The following is a 17919-nucleotide window of genomic DNA, read 5'->3' as shown; positions in this document are numbered from 1 at the left end:
ATGTTTCATGAACTGAAATAAAAGATAGCAGAAAGTTTCCATACACACACAAAGTTTCTCTAAAATGTGCATAATTTCATCCCTGTTAGTTAGCGTTTGGCCTTTGCCAAGATAATCCATCCACCTGATAGGTGAAGCACATCAATAAGCTGATTAAACAGCATGATCGTTACACAGGTGCACCTTGTGCTGGGGACAATAAAAGGCCACTCTAAAATGTGCAGTTTTGTCACACAACACAATGCCACAGATGTCTCAAGTTTTGAGGGAGTGTGCAATTGGCAAGCTGACTGCAGGAATGTCCATCAGAGCTGTTGCCAGAGATTTTAATATGCATTTTTCGACCATAAGCCACCATTTTAGAGAATTTGGCAGTACGTCTAACTGGCCTCACTACCGCAGACCATGTGTAACCACGCCAGCCCAGTACCACAACATCAGGCTTCTTCACCTGTGGGGAACGTCTGAGACCTGCCACCCGGACAGCTGATGTCGTTTACGACTCTGAACTGCAGTCAGGTCAAGACACTGGCAAGGATGACGAGCACATAGAGCGAGCTTCCATGAGACAGTTTAGCTTTGCAAAACCTAATAATTTCTGACCAAAACTGTCTCATGGAAGTTCGCTCTGTGTGCTCGTCATCCTTGCCAGTGTCTTGACCTGACTGCAGTTCTGTGGGCAAATACTCACCTTCAATGTCCACTGGCAAGCTGCTCTTCACGGATGAATCCCGGATTCAATTGTACAGGGTAGATGGCAGACAGTGTGTATGGCGTTGTGTGGGCGAGCAGTTTCTGATGTCAACGTTGTGAACAGAGTGCCCCATGGTGGCGGTGTGGTTATGGTATGGCCAGGAATAAGCTACGAACACAATTACATTTTATCAATGGCAATTTGAATGCACAGAGACACCGTGACGAGATCCTAAGGCCCATTGTCTTGCCATTCATCCGTCGCCATCACCTCATGTTTCAGCATGATAATGCATGGCCCCATGCTGCATGGATCTGTACACAATTCCTGGCAGCTGAAAATGTCCCAGTTCATTCTGGGCCTGCATACCGACCAGACATGTCACACATTGAGCATGTTTGGGATGCCCTTGATCAACGTGTGCGACAGTGTGTTCAAGGTCACGCCAATATACAGCAACTTCGCACAGCCATTGAAGAGTAGTGGGACAACATTAAACAGGCCACAATCAACAGCCTGATCACTCTATGCGAAGGTGTGTCGCGCTGCATGAGGCAAGTGGTGGTCGCACCAGATACTGATTGGTTTTCTAATCCCCACCACTGCTTTTTTTTTTTTTAACGTTACAGTATCTGTGACCAGTTATGTGAAATCCATAGATTAGGGCCTAATGTCTTGCATGTTGCATTTATTTTTGTTCAGTATATTTTCCTTTATTTTCCCCTGACCCTACAACCGCGCCCCTTATTGGAGTAAACTAATGGACAACGACAGTATAACATTACACTGTTGTAAAACGATTCTGTTTCGGATACCAAGATTTTTATAGTTGAATCCTTAGGATATGAAGTGATTGATACTGCATGAACAAGCAGTGTGATTAAAAAAATTACCTGATAGCTATGTCAGTGAATTAAATCAAATATGATTTGACCTTAACCAGGCAGGTTTCAAGGCAGCTCAGTCAACTGAGACCGTTCTCTGCTCTAGAAAAAGCTGACTCTCTCTCCACTGTTCTCAACCTCCTCGATCTATCTGCAGCCTTTGACACCGTGAACGATCAGATCCTCCTCTCCACCCTCTCAGGGTTGATTGTCTCAGTGGAGATGATTTGTGTTTCATATACCTTTTGACTATTGGATGTTCTTATAGGCACTTTAGTATTGCCAGTGTAACAGTATAGCTTCCGTCCCTCTCCTCGCTCTTACCTGGGCTCAAACCAGGAACACAACGACAACAGTCACCCTCGAAGCAGCGTTACCCATGCAGAGCAAGGGGAAACAACTACTCCAAGTCTCAGAGCGAGTGACGTTTGAAACGCTATTAGCGCGCACCCGGCTAACTAGCTAGCCATTTCATATCGGTTACACCAGCCTAATCCTGGGAGTTGATAGGCTTGCGCAATGCATTGCGAAGAGCTACTGGCAAAATGCACGAAAGTGCTGTTTGAATGAATGCTTACGAGCCTGCTGGTGCCTACCACCGCTCAGTCAGACTGCTCTATCAAATCATAGACATAATTATAATATAACACACAGAAACACGAGCTTTAGGTCATTAATATGGTTGAATCCGGAAACTCGCGTTTATTCTTTCAGTGAAATACGGAACCGTTCCGTATTTTATCTAACGGGTGGCATCCCTAAGTCTAAATATTCCTGTTACATTGCACAACCTTCAATGTTATGCCATAATTACGTAAAATCCTGGCAAATTAGTTCGCAACGAGCCAGGTGGCCCACACTGTTGCATATACCCTGACTCTGCGGGCAATGAACGCAAAATGACACAATTTCACCTGGTTAATATTGCCTGCTAACCTGGATTTCTTTTAGCTAAATATGCAGGTTTAAAAATATATACCTCTGTGTTGATTTTAAGAAAGGCTTTGATGTTTATGGTTAGGTACAGTCGTGCAACGATTGTGCTTTTTTTTGCAAATGCGCTTTTGTTAAATCATCCCCGTTTGGCGAAGTTGGCTGTCTTTGTTAGGAAGAAATAGTATTCACACAGTTCGCAACGAGCCAGGCGGCCCAAACTGCTGCATATACTCTGATTCTGTTGCAGAGGTGACACATTTTCCCTATTTAAAAGAAATTCATGTTAGCAGGCAATATTAACTAATATGCAAGTTTAAAAATATATACTTGTGTATTGATTTTAAGAAAGACATTGATGTTTATGGTTAGGTACACGTTGGAGCAACGACAGTCCTTTTTCGCGAATAAGCACCGCATCGATTATATGTAACGCAGGACAGGCTAGATAACTACACATGGTTGATGATATTACTAGTTTAACTAGTGATTATGTTTCATTGATTGTTTTTTATAAGATCATTTTAATGCTAGCTAGCAGCTTACCTTGGCTTCTTAATGCATTCGCGTAACAGGCAGGCTCCTCGTGGAGTGCAATGTAAAGCAGGTGGTTAGAGCGTTGGAGTAGTTAACCGTAAGGTTGCAAGATTGAATCCCTGAGCTGACAAGGTAAAAATCTGTCGTTCTGCCCCTGAACAAGGCAGTTAACCCACTGTTCCTAGGCTGTCATTGAAAATAAGAATGTGTTCTTAACTGACTTACCCAGTTCAAAAATATTAATACATTTTTTTTTTTTTTTTTAAATATCGGCAAATCGGTGGCCCAAAATACCGATTACCGATTGTTATGAAAACTTGAAATCGGCCCTAATTAATCGTCTATTCCGATTAATCGGTCAACCTCTAGAGATTAGCAGCATCAAGGAACTTATTCTGGCTCAGAGAATCTAGCGGATTCTGTGGTCAGCTACAAAGGAACAGCTGTCTGACTGTCTGACAAAGAAATTGTAATCTTAAAGGCACTCAGTAATGGAAAGTGGCAGCATGTGTAAACAAAATGTGACATTGCCACGTGACCCATTGAAATTAGGGACTTGAATAATGCTTAGCCATTTAATTTTTTGTTGTTTTGTCTTTAAAGAAAAGTGTGAGATTAAGTTTTCAGGATCCTTAAACTTTGTAATTACGCTACCCTCCCTCTGTTATTAGTGTGGCTGTGCAGAAGTTACTGTCACTGATGGACTGGGCCTGAGCGTAATGGCTGCTATGTACCGTGCTGTGAAGTAAACGTTGTTAAACTGGAACCTAGTCCTTGTGTCCTTTTGGAGTTAACACTATTCCCTATTTTGCAAGTGCAATACTTTTGACCAGAGGCCAATGGGCCCTGGTTGAAGGTAGTGCACTGCATAGGGAGGGAATAGGGTGCCATTTTGGACACAGCCCATCACTCATAGAATGTGAGGGAGTTTAACTGTGTGTGTGAGAGAGCGAAAGAGACACAAAGATGGGGAGAGTGTTTCCAATGTGTGTTTCCAATGTGTGTGTGTGAGAGCCTGTATCATTTTGTATTTGTGTTCATGCCTTGTCTCAACTACATTTACATTTACATTTTAGTCATTTAGCAGACGCCCTTATCCAGAGCGACTTACAGTAGTGAATGCATACATTTCATTTCATTTCATACATTATTTTTCTGTGCTGGCCCCCCGTGGGAATCGAACCCACAACCCTGGTGTTGCAAACACCATGCTCTACCAACTGAGCTACAGGGAAGGCTTGATGTCCTTAGACTTGGACTACTACTTGGTACTATTTAAAATGCACACCCACACACCGAACACACTTGGCACAAGGAGGTCCGGACAACAGCCCTGCTTCCAGGAAACCCTCAGGAAAGGAATACCGTAACCAAGCGGAAACTGCCCAAAATAGTGTTTCCCTTAACAGATAATGTCCCGCACACACTGATAATGTGCCATTTCACATAAACTGGGCAGGGCCATTTAAGTTCAGTCCAGTGCTTTGGCTGCTAGCTAGGATGTGGTTTGTTTGCTTTAAGGGGTGCCATCTTGAGGGTGGTAACACTGATAAAGTTCAAACTTTATGATACTTTTTGTGAAACCAATACTCCACGTCACTTTTTGCTAGTTAACACAATTAATTCAACCATTGTTATTGTCGATTTCAAAATATAAGACCTAGTTGTAAGCGCTAATTTAATAGCTTGGTCACGTGTGTGTGTGTGTGTGTGTGTGTGTGCTCTGTTACTTTGCACTTTCTCACTGTGAGTATTTCTATGTGAACAAGGCTGCGAGTCTCTACGTCCTGTTAGCTGCTGTTGCCGTCGACTCTGCCCTACCTCGCGCCCTCTGCAGTTTCCCGTGGGCTTGTAAGTTACATGATGCCTTTCCAGATAAACAGGAAATGCAGGCCAAACACTTATGATGGATAGTGTCTCCCTCTCGGTCTCTCTCTCACCACATTTAACAAAGTCCTTTTCAGGGAGAAATGGCGGTCAGAGAACCGTCCCTCTCCGACTAATGCCAAAAAGCTCACTCCGTCTTGACTGTTCCTTCCTCCCTCTGAAACTCACACTGCATGACTTTTAAAACAAGGGAGAGCAAGAACGACGGTGATAAAAGTGAGAGGGAAAGAAGAGGGAAAGGGAACCAAGAGACGGTCACAAAAAACAGATAATCACAGAGAGAGCGAGGGATGAGAAGAGGGAAAGGGAACGCAGGACACAGGAGCAAAACACAGATCCTCACAGAGAGCGAGGGATGAGAAGAGGGAAAGGGAACACGAGAGATGGGAGAAAAACCCAGATAATCACAAAGAGAGCGAGGGATGAGAAGAGGGATAAGGGAACAAAAGTCAGATATTCAGAGCGAGGGATGAAAAGAGGGAAAGGGAACCAAGAGAAGGGAGCAAAAGCCAGATAATCACAGAGAGCGAGGGGAAAGAAGAGTGAAGGGGAAAATAATAAAGAGTCAGAGGGGGAAGGAGAACACAGATGGATGCCGAAGTGGATTTGGTCCGACACCCACTAGACCGGCTACTTTGCGTGCGCAACATTTTTTTTTCTTTCTACATGTACATGTATTTCAATCAGTTCACCCACACTGCTTGCGCCTGTCAACCAGTGTTTGTGTTGCCAAACACCCATTTACTTTTTCCACATTTTGTTACGTCACAGCCATATTCTGAAATGGATTGAATAAAAAAATCTTCTCTAACCACAATACCCCATAATGGCAAAGCGAAAACAGGGTTTTAGAAATGTTAGCATATTATTAAAAAAAACAGATACCTTATTTGCTATGCGACTCGAAATTGAGCTCATGTGCATCCTTTTTTCATTGATCATCCTTGATGTTTCTACAACTTGATTTGAGTCCACCTGTGGTAAATTCAATTGATTGGACATGATTTGGAAAGGCACACACCTGTCTATATAAGGTTCCACAGTTGACTGCATGTCAGAGCAAGTCAAGCCATGAGGTCGAAGGAATTGTCCGTTGAGCTCCGAGACAGGATTGTGTCTCGGCACAGATCTGGGGAAGGGTACCAAAAAATGTCTGGAGCATTGAAGGTCCCCAAGAACACAGTGGCCTCCATCATTCTTAAATGAAAGAAATTTAGAACCACCAAGACACTTCCTAGAGCTGGCTGCCTGGCCAAACTGAGCAATCGGGGGAGAAAGCACCTAAAGGACTCTGATCGTGAGAAACAAGATTCTCTGGTCTGAATGCCAAGCGTCACGTCTGGAGGAAACCTGTCCTTGAGTGACCAAGCCAGAGACCGGACATGAACCCGATTGAACATTTCTGGAGAGACTTGAAAATGGCTGTGCGGTGGCGCTCCGCATCCAACCTGACAGAGCTTGAGAGGATCTGCAGAGAAGAATGGGAGAAACCCCCCAAATACAGGTGTGCCAAGCTTGTAGCGTCATACCCAAGTAGACTCGGATGCAACTGCTGCCAAAGGTGCTTCAACAAAGTACTAAGTAAAGGGTCTGAGTACTCATGTAAATGTAATATTTCAATTTTATATTTTTTATAAAATTGCCAAAATGTCTTAATCTGGTGTTCCTTTGTCTTTATGGGGTATTATGTGTATATTGATTAGGAAAAAAAGTACTTTGATCAATTTTAGAATAACGTAACGAAATGTGGAAAAATTCGAGGGGTCTGAATACTTTCCGAATGCACTGTATTTTTGATGCTAGAGAGAGTGCCCGTGCAATGATTTATAGCAATGATATTCGATTGATAAGCTGTATAAAACTCTGCAGCTGCCATTAAAAATAAAAAAAATATACACTGCTCAAAAAAATAAAGGGAACACTTAAACAACACATCCTAGATCTGAATGAAAGAAATAATCTTATTAAATACTTTTTTCTTTACATAGTTGAATGTGCTGACAACAAAATCACACAAAAATAATCAATGGAAATCCAATTTATCAACCCATGGAGGTCTGGATTTGGAGTCGCACTCAAAATTAAAGTGGAAAACCACATTACAGGCTGATCCAACTTTGATGTAATGTCCTTAAAACAAGTCAAAATGAGGCTCAGTAGTGTGTGTGGCCTCCACGTGCCTGTATGACCTCCCTACAACGCCTGGGCATGCTCCTGATGAGGTGGCAGATGGTCTCCTGAGGGATCTCCTCTCAGACCTGGACTAAAACATCCGCCAACTCCTGGACAGTCTGTGGTGCAACGTGGCGTTGGTGGATGGAGCGAGACATGATGTCCCAGATGTGCTCAATTGGATTCAGGTCTGGGGAACGGGCGGGCCAGTCCATAGCATCAATTCTTTCCTCTTGCAGGAACTGCTGACACACTCCAGCCACATGAGGTCTAGCATTGTCTTGCATTAGGAGGAACCCAGGGTCAACCGCACCAGCATATGGTCTCACAAGGGGTCTGAGGATCTCATCTCGGTACCTAATGGCAGTCAGGCTACCTCTGGCGAGCACATGGAGGGCTGTGCGGACCCCAAAGAAATGCCACCCCACACCATGACTGACCCACCACCAAACCGGTCATGCTGGAGGATGTTGCAGGCAGCAGAACGTTATCCATGGCGTCTCCAGACTCTGTCACGTCTGTCACGTGCTCAGTGTGAACCTGCTTTCATCTGTGAAGAGCACAGGGCGCCAGTGGCGAATTTGTCAATCTTGGTGTTCTCTGGCAAATGCCAAACGTCCTGCACGGTGTTGGGCTGTAAGCACAACCCCCATCTGTGGACGTCGGGCCCTCATACCACCCTCATGGAGTCTGTTTCTGAACGTTTGAGCAGACACATGCACATTTGTGGCCTGCTGGAGGTCATTTTGCAGGGCACTGGCAGTGCTCCTCCTGATCCTCCTTGCACAAAGGCGGAGGTAGCGGTCCTGCTGCTGGGTTGTTGCCCTCCTACGGCCTCCTCCACGTCTCCTGATGTACTGGCCTGTCTCCTGGTAGCGCCTCCATGCTCTGGACACTACGCTGACAGACACAGCAAACCTTCTTGCCACAGCTCGCATTGATGTGCCATCCTGGATGAGCTGCACTACCTGAGCCACTTGTGTGGGTTGTAGACTCCGTCTCATGCTACCACAAGAGTGAAAGCACCGCCAGAATTCAAAAGTGACCAAAACATCAACCAGGAAGCATAGGAACTGAGAAGTGGTCTGTGGTCCCCACCTGCAGAACCACTCCTTTATTGGGGGTGTCTTGCTAATTGCCTATAATTTCCACCTGTTGTCTATTCCATTTGCACAACAGCATGTGAAATTTATTGTCAATCAGTGTTGCTTCCTAAGTGGACAGTTTGATTTCACAGAAGTGTGATTGACTTGGCGTTACATTGTGTTGTTTAAGTGTTCCCTTTTATTTTTTTGAGCAGTGTATATAAGGTGACCCTGAAAGCCAGGTGGAGATGTGTAAATTAGACGCGCATCCGGTCTTTACCTTACTGTAGAATAGGCAATGCTGCAGCAAATGCAGGCCTACCTGTCACAAGAAAGTTACCATGATGAGATACTGTAGGTCTACACACTGAGACGGTCTGTCCCCACCATGAGCATTGATGATTCATCATGCAGAGGGCAATAGATATGCCGATTTAGACATCACTTCATGCTCATGGTGGGGACAGACCGTCTCAGTGTGTAGACCTACAGTATCATATCATGGTAACTTTCTTGTGACAGGTAGGCCTGCATTTGCTTCATCACTTCATGCTGTTCATATAAATAATTTATTATAATTTACTGGTTTCTCGCAGTTATTTATCCTTGGAAAAGTGACTGGTTTTGAGGGGTAAATCTCGCTAACCGGGTTCCCGCCATTCAACCTTAGTAGCGTATAATTCAAAAAGTTAGCTACATTATATACACTGCTCAAAAAAATAAAGGGAACACTTAAACAACACAATGTAACTCCAAGTCAATCACACTTCTGTGAAATCAAACTGTCCTCTTAGGATGCAACACTGATTGACAATAAATGTCACATGCTGTTGTGCAAATGGAATAGACAACAGGTGGAAATTATAGGCAATTAGCAAGACACCCCCAATAAAGGAGTGGTTCTGCAGGTGGTGACCACAGACCACTTCTCAGTTCCTATGCTTCCTGGCTGACGTTTGGTCACTTTTGAATGCTGGCGGTGCTTTCACTCTAGTGGTAGCATGAGACGGAGTCTACAACCCACACAAGTGGCTCAGGTAGTGCAGCTCATCCAGGATGGCACATCAATGCGAGCTGTGGCAAGAAGGTTTGCTGTGTCTGTCAGCGTAGTGTCCAGAGCATGGAGGCGCTACCAGGAGACAGGCCAGTACATCAGGAGACGTGGAGGAGGCCGTAGGAGGGCAACAACCCAGCAGCAGGACCGCTACCTCCGCCTTTGTGCAAGGAGGATCAGGAGGAGCACTGCCAGTGCCCTGCAAAATGACCTCCAGCAGGCCACAAATGTGCATGTGTCTGCTCAAACAGTCGGAAACAGACTCCATGAGGGTGGTATGAGGGCCCGACGTCCACAGGTGGGGGTTGTGCTTACAGCCCAACACCGTGCAGGACGTTTGGCATTTGCCAGAGAACACCAAGATTGGCAAATTCGCCACTGGCGCCCTGTGCTCTTCACAGATGAAAGCAGGTTCACACTGAGCACGTGACAGACGTGACAGAGTCTGGAGACGCCGTGGAGAACGTTCTGCTGCCTGCAACATCCTCCAGCATGACCGGTTTGGCGGTGGGTCAGTCATGGTGTGGGGTGGCATTTCTTTGGGGGGCCGCACAGCCCTCCATGTGCTCGCCAGAGGTAGCCTGACTGTCATTGGGTACCGAGATGAGATCCTCAGACCCCTTGTGAGACCATATGCTGGTGCGGTTGGCCCTGGGTTCCTCCTAATGCAAGACAATGCTAGACCTCATGTGGCTGGAGTGTGTCAGCAGTTCCTGCAAGAGGAAGGCATTGATGCTATGGACTGGCCCGCCCGTTCCCCAGACCTGAATCCAATTGAGCACATCTGGGACATCATGTTTCGCTCCATCCACCAACGCCACGTTGCACCACAGACTGTCCAGGAGTTGGCGGATGCTTTAGTCCAGGTCTGGGAGGAGATCCCTCAGGAGACCATCCGCCACCTCATCAGGAGCATGCCCAGGCGTTGTAGGGAGGTCATACAGGCACGTGGAGGCCACACACACTACTGAGCCTCATTTTGACTTGTTTTAAGGACATTACATCAAAGTTGGATCAGCCTATAGTGTGGTTTTCCACTTTAATTTTGAGTGTGACTCCAAATCCAGACCTCCATGGGTTCATAAATTGGATTTCCATTGATTATTTTTGTGATTTTGTTGTCAGCACATTCAACTATGTAAAGAAAGAAGAATTTAATAAAATTATTTCTTTCATTCAGATCTAGGATGTGTTGTTTAAGTGTTCCCTTTATTTTTTTGAGCAGTATATATAAAAGTATGTGGACACCCCTTCAAATTATTAGATTCGGCTCTTTCAGCCACTTCCGTTGCTGACAGGTGTATAAAATCGAGCACACAGCCATGTAATCTCCGTAGACAAACATTGGCAGTAGAAGGGCCTTTCTGAAGAGCTCAGTGACTTCCAACTTGGCACCGTCATAGGATACCACCTTTCCAACAAGTCAGTCTGTCAAATTTCTGCCCTGCTAGTGATGCCCCTGTCAACTGTAAGTGCTGTTATTGTGAATTGGAAACGTCTAGGAGCAACAACGGCTCAGCCACAATGTGGTGGTCCACACATGCTCACAGAACGGGACCGCCGAGTGCTGAAGCACGTAGCGTGTAAAAATCGTCTGTCCTCAGTTTCAACACTCACTACCGGGTTTCCATGACCAAGCAACTGCAAACAAGCCTAAATTGAGGTCAGGGCTTTGTGATGGCCACTCCAATACCTTGACTTTGTTGTCCTTGAGCAATTTTGCCCCAACTTTGGAAGTATGCTTGGGGTCATTGTCCATTTGGAAGACCCATTTGCGACCAAGCTTTAACTTCCTGACTGATGTCTTGAGATGCTGCTTCAATATATGCACATAATTTTCCTCCCTCATGATGCCATATATTTTGTGAAGTGCACCAGGCCCTCCTGCAGTAAAGCACCCCCACAACATGATGCTGCCCCCCCCATGCTTCACGGTTTGGATGGTGTTCTTCGGCTTGCAAGCCTCCCCCTTTTTCCTCCAAACATAATGATGGTCATTATGGCCAAACAGTTATATTTTTGTTTCATCAGACCAGAGGACATTTCTCCAAAAAGTACCATGTTTGTTGGGTGGGGATGGTTTGTCCTTGGGTTTTTTGCCTACCATTTCAGTTCTGTTATACTCAGGCATTATTTTAACAGTTTTAGAAACGTTAGTGTGTTCTATCGAAATCTACTAATTATATGCATATCCTAGCTTCTGGGCCTGAGTAGCAGGCAGTTTACTTTGGGCACGCTTTTCATCCGGACATCAAAATACCGCCCTCTATCCCTAAGAAGTTAACAAGAAAATTGTGGAGTAGTTGGAAAAACGAGTTTTAATGATTCCAACCAAAGTGTATGTAAACTTCCGACTTCAACTGTAAGTATCTAACCCCTGTCCCCAGATGTGTCTGAAGCACCATAACTGTTGGTTTAGATGTATTTGGCCTGTAAGTGCTTGTGTACGGTTTTGAATTTGCATCTTAATAAATCCATTTTCTCCAATTTCCGCCTAAAATGACATACCCAAATATAACTGCCTGTAGCTCAGGACCTGAAGCAAGGATATGCATTTTCTTGATACCATTTGAAAGGAAACACTTTGAAGTTTGTGGAAATGTGAAATTGTCGGAGAATATAACGTAAAAGATAATACAAACCAAAAAACATGCGTTTTTTTTTTCTTCCATTTTTGAAATTTAAGAGAGGCGTACATTGAGACAGGGATTCTAGGTGTAATTTAGATGTTGTCCACAAGATGGCAGCAGTGTATGTGCAAAGTTAGACTGCCAGGAGTCCCAAATGTGTCGAAGTGGTCAATTTATACATTTTTAAGTACATAACTATAGAGCACATACAACAATGACATGGTAATACAACATTTAAGTTTACACACTCCCAGGAATGTCATACATGATGGATTATTAGCTTCCCTACAGAATAAAACATTGATCTTCACACATCTGGATGGCCGGGCGGGGTGGGTGTGGAGCCAGAGACAGCAGTGGGGTCTAACTGTAGAACCCAGTTCGAAAATATAAAAATTGATTTTATCAAACAAAATTATGCCACTTTTTATCTCTGGGACCCTTAGGATGACAAGTGCAAGATTACTGAATGTAAGTACATTGTTTACTTTCAGAGGTGAATGTATTTAACCATTTGCCGTGATAAGTGTTTTGTTCTGCACTATCCTCAAACAATTGCATGGTATATTTTGACTGTAATAGCTACTGAAAATTGGACAATGCAGTTAGATTAAAAAAGTTGGCTGTTTACAACGTCATTCTAGTCACATTATTGGATATTGAGCAACAACTGTCCTGGTTTAGGGACACAAATTCCGTAGAGGTAAAAAACTTTTATAATGTCTTTTTAATCATAGCTCATTAACAGCTCTCATACATATGTCTAGGGCCAGAACTATTTTACGGACCAGAATCTCCACAAGCCAGCATACTACAGTGTTTCCCCTAACATTGTACATATGGCTTTTTGCCCTCCCACTAAGCTCTGTCCCACCCCTGTCTAAAATATTTTGGCTTCAACATTTTAGATTTTAGGGCCTAATTGCGCCCCATCTGGAAAATTATCAAAATAGGCCCTCACCTCAAATCAAAATCCAAAATGTTTAAGCCAAAATATTTTAGACGGCGGGACAGAGCTTAGTGAGAGGGCAAAAAGGCCGTATGTACAATGTTAAGGGAAACACTGTAGTGCGCTGGCTTGCAACGGAAAAATCAAAATTAGTGTTTTTTTTTTATTGGACAAGTCCTGTTAGCCCTTCCCTTTTTCTGTCCGTTTTCTTCCATTTGCTGCCTAATGAACACAAGCCTGTATTCCCCCTTAATGCATACTGGATGTTGGTGTGCACATGAGGATCAAAACTAGAGGTCGACCGATTATGATTTTTCAACGCCGATACCGATTATTGGAGGACCAAAAAAAGCCGATACCGATTAACCTCTTTCATCTAGACGTTCCGCTATATATATATATATAAATGGCCACATTCAGTGTCCAAAAATACCGATTTCCGATTGTTATGAAAAACTGACATCGGCCCTCGACCTCTAATCAAAACACTGGCTGCCACCCAAATGGCACCCTATTCCCTAGGGCTCCCAAGTGGCGCAGCAGTCTCAGGTACTGCATCTCAGTGCTAGAGGCGTCACTACAGACCCTGGTTCCATCCCGGGCTGTATCACAACTGGCCGTGATCGGGAGTCCCATAGGGCGGCGCACAATTGGCCCAGCGTCATCTGGGTTAGGGGAGGGTTTGGCCGGGGTAGGCCGTCATTCTAAATAAGAATTTGTTATTTAACTAGGGAAGTCTGTGAAATAAATAAAAAATAAATAGTGCATTTCTCTTGACCAGGACCCAATATAGCTAATATGGTGCCATTTGGAATGCACCCACTATCTTAGAAAGCAGTGGGTCCTGGGGGAGACTCCTAGTTTACAGTAACTAGGCCAGTAGTAAAGTGCAGGAAACATCAATAAGGAAGAACCCGCAATTCTCAGCTCTCTTAATTAGGCTGCATTTTAATTGTGTATTAATGATTTCTCTCTCTCCCACTCCCTCCATTTCTCTCCCCCTCTCTAGGTTGCGGTGGTGAAGATGAAGAACACAGAACGCGTGTACGCCATGAAGATCCTGAACAAGTGGGAGATGCTGAAGAGAGCAGAGGTAAGGATCATACTGTAGTGTCCAAAATCTCCAATTGAAAGCTATAAATAGAAATGCTAGATGTGATATTCCCAGTCAAGTCAAGGTCTTGTGCTGGATGTAGTTTTATTTATATGTGATAGAGCAGACCCATTTCCGCATACTGATTTGTGCTCCCAATAAGTGCTCACGGCTTCATTTTCATGGTTGACAATGATTGTTAGCCACGCTCACCCAGACAAACACTTGTATTTATTATGGATCCCCATTAGCTATTGCCCTCTTCCTAGGGTCCAGCAAAATTAAGGCAGTTTATACCATTTTAAAATCATTACAATACATTCACAGATTTCACAACACACTGTGTGCCCTCAGGCCCCTACTCCACCACGACCACATATCTACAGTAATAAATCCATGTGTATGTATTGTGTGTGTTGCTTCAGTCCCCGCTGTTCCATAAGGTGTTTTTTTTAATGTTTTTTTTAAATCTAATTTTACTGCTTGTGTCAGTTACTTGATGTGGAATAGAGTTCCATGTAGTCATGGCTCTATGTAGTACTGTGCACCTCCCATAGTCTGTTCTGGACTTGGGGACTGTGAAGAGACCTCTGGTGGGGTGTGAATGGGTCTCCGAGCTGTGTGCCAGTAGTTTAGACAGACAGCTCGGTGCATGTCAAACATGTCAATACCTCTCATAAATAAAAGTAGTGATGAAGTCAATCTCTCCTCCACTTTCAGCCAGGAGCGATTGACATGCATATTATTAATATTAGCTCTCTGTGTACATCCAACGGCCAGCCGTGCTGTCTTGTTCTGAGCCAATTTCTATTTTCCTAAGGCCTTTTTTGTGGCACCTGACCACACGACTGAACAGTATTCAAGGTGCGACAAACCTAGTGCCTGTAGGACCTGCCTTGTTGATAGTGTTAAGAAGGCAGAGCATCACTTTATTGTAGACTAACTTTTCCCCATCTTAGCTATTACTGCATCAATATGTTCTGCTTAAATGACTACAAACCCATAGCACTCACGTCCGTAGCCATGAAGTGCTTTGAAAGGCTGGTAATGGCTCACATCAACACCATTATCCCAGAAACTCTAGACCTACTCCAGTTTGCGTTCCGCCCAAACAGATCCACAGATGATGCAATCTCTATTGCACTCCATACGGCACTTTCCCACCTGGACAAAAGGAACACCTACGTGAGAATGCTATTCATTGACTACAGATCAGCATTCAACACCATAGTGCCCTCAGCTCATCACTAAGCTAAGGATCATGGGACTAAACGCCTCCCTCTGCAACTGGATCCTGCACTTCCTGATGTGCCGCCCCCAGGTGGTGAAGGTAGTTAGCAACACATCTGCCACGCTGATCCTCAACACTGGAGCTCCTCAGGGGTGCGTGCTCAGTCCCCTCCTGTACTCCCTGTTCACCCACGACTGCGTAGCCAGTTACGACTCCAACACCATCATTAAGTTTTCAGACGACACATCAGTGGTAGGCCTGATCATCGACAACGAATGGACAGCCTATAGGGAGGAGGTCAGAGACTTGGCCGGGTGGTGCCAGAATAACAACCTATCCCTCAACGTGACCAAGACTAAGGAGATGATTGTCGACTACAGGAAAAGGAGGACCGAGCAGGCCCCCATTCTCATTGACGGGGCTGTAGTGTCCACATCACCAACAAACTAGATAGTCGTAAAGAGGGCACGACAAAGCCTATTCCCGCCTCGGGAAACTAAAAAGATTTGGCATGGGTCCTGAGATCCTCAAAAGGTTCTACAGCTGCAACATCGAGAGCATCCTGACTGGTTGCATCACTGCCTGGTACGGCAACTGCTCGGCCTCCGACCGTAAGGCACTACAGAGGGTAGCGTGTACGGCCCAGTACATCACTGGGGCTAAGCTGCCTGCCATTCAGGACCTCTACACCAGGCGGTGTCAGAGGAAGGCCCTAAAAATGTTCAAAGACCCCACCCACCCCAGTCATAGACTGTTCTCTCTGCTACCACATGGCAAGCGGTACCGGAGTGCCAAGTCTAGGACCAAAAGCCTTCTCAACAGCTTTTACCACCAAGCCATAAGACTCCTGAACCGGTAATCAAATGGCTACCCAGACTATTTGCGTTGTGTCCCATCCCCAACCCTCTCTTTATACTGCTGCTACTCTCTGTTTACCATATATGCATAGTCACTTTAAAAGGATCGGCGTTCCGTCAACGGGACAGTTGTAAATCATGCAGCGCGTTATATCAAGATAGCAGATTTTAGAGTAACAGCAAATGTTGGTAGCAGTGTCTTACATCGGCTGAAAGCTTAAATTCTTGCTAATACACTGCTCAAAAAAATAAAGGGAACACTTAAACAACACAATGTAACTCCAAGTCAATCACACTTATGTGAAATCAAACTGTCCACTTAGGAAGCAACACTGATTGACAATAAATTTCACATGCTGTTGTGCAAATGGAATAGACAACAGGTGGAAATTCTAGGCAATTAGCAAGACACCCCCAATAAAGGAGTGGTTCTGCAGGTGGGGACCACCACAGACCACTTCTCAGTTCCTATGCTTCCTGGCTGATGTTTTGGTCACTTTTGAATGCTGGCGGTGCTTTCACTCTAGTGGTAACATGAGACGGAGTCTACAACCCACACAAGTGGCTCAGGTTGTGCAGCTCATCCAGGATGGCACATCAATGCTAGCTGTGGCAAGAAGGTTTGCTGTGTCTGTCAGCGTAGTGTCCAGAGCATGGAGGCGCTACCAGGAGACAGGCCAGTACATCAGGAGACGTGGAGGAGGCCGTAGGAGGGCAACAACCCAGCAGCAGGACCGCTACCTCCGCCTTTATGCAAGGAGGAGCAGGAGGAGCACTGCCAGAGCTCTGCAAAATGACCTCCAGCAGGCCACAAATGTGCATGTGTCTGCTCAAATGGTCAGAAACAGACTCCATGAGGGTGGTATGAGGGCCCGACGTCCACAGGTGGGGGTTGTGCATACAGCCCAACACCGTGCAGGACGTTTGGCATTTGCCAGAGAATACCAAGATTGGCAAATTCGCCACTGGCGCCCTGTGCTCTTCACAGATGAACGCAGGTTCACACTGAGCACATGTGACAGAGTCTGGAGACGCCGTCGAGAACGTTCTGCTGCCTGCAACATCCTCCAGCATGACCGGTTTGGCGGTGGGTCAATCATGGTGTGGTGTGGCATTTCTTTCCCCATTTGCTCGCCAGAGGTAGCCTGACTGCCATTAGGTACCGAGATGAGATCCTCAGACCCCTTGTGAGACCATATGCTGGTGCGGTTGGCCCTGGGTTCCTCCTAATGCAAGACAATACTAGACCTCGTGGCTGGAGTGTGTCAGCAGTTCCTGCAAGAGGAAGGCATTGATGCTATGGATTGGCCCGCCCGTTCCCCAGACCTGAATCCAATTGAGCACATCTGGGACATCATGCCTCGCTCCATCCACCAACGCCATGTTGCACCACAGACTGTCCAGGAGTTGGTGGATGCTTTAGTCCAGGTCTGGGAGGAGATCCCTCAGGAGACCATCCGCCACCTCATCAGGAGCATGCCCAGGCGTTGTAGGGAGGTCATACAGGCACTTGGAGGCCACACACACTACCAAGCCTCATTTTGACTTGTTTTAAGGACAGCCTGTAGTGTGGTTTTCCACTTTAATTTTGAGTGTGACTCCAAATCCAGACCTCCATTGGTTAATAAATTGGATTTCCATTGATTTATTTTTGTGTGATTTTGTTGTCAGCACATTCAACTATGTAAAGAAAAAAGTATTTAATAAGAGTATTTCATTCATTCAGATCTAGGATGTGTTAGTTTAGTGTACCCTTTATTTTTTTGAGCAATGTATATAAAATGGCAAACATTTCTAAAAACCGGTTTTGGCTTTGTCATTATGGGGTATTGTGTGCAGTTTGATTAAAATGTGTATCCATTTTAGAATAAGACTATAACGTAACAATGTGGAAAAGGGAAGGGGTCTGAATA

The 17919-nt window shown here is 45.0% G+C and overlaps 1 protein-coding gene across 8 annotated transcripts in view; it reads left to right on the top strand.

Annotated features, from left to right (window-relative positions):
* Window positions 1-17919, top strand: part of LOC115195336 (serine/threonine-protein kinase MRCK beta) — a 124866-nt gene that overhangs the window by 15168 nt on the left and 91779 nt on the right. For all 8 annotated transcript variants that reach the window (XR_003878681.1, XM_029755116.1, XM_029755165.1 and 5 more), the window contains exon 3: window positions 13835-13918. Coding sequence is in view for 7 of the 8 variants with exons in the window: in XM_029755116.1 (XP_029610976.1) it covers window positions 13835-13918 (84 nt within the window). In the remaining variant the exon portion in view is untranslated. The remainder of the gene's footprint in view (window positions 1-13834; window positions 13919-17919) is intronic.

This window comes from Salmo trutta, chromosome 1 (assembly GCF_901001165.1).
Source record: "Salmo trutta chromosome 1, fSalTru1.1, whole genome shotgun sequence".
NCBI classification, from domain to species: Eukaryota; Metazoa; Chordata; class Actinopteri; order Salmoniformes; family Salmonidae; genus Salmo; species Salmo trutta.
Note: the sequence above shows the minus strand (reverse complement) of the source record. Positions and strands in the feature narration are given on the sequence as shown.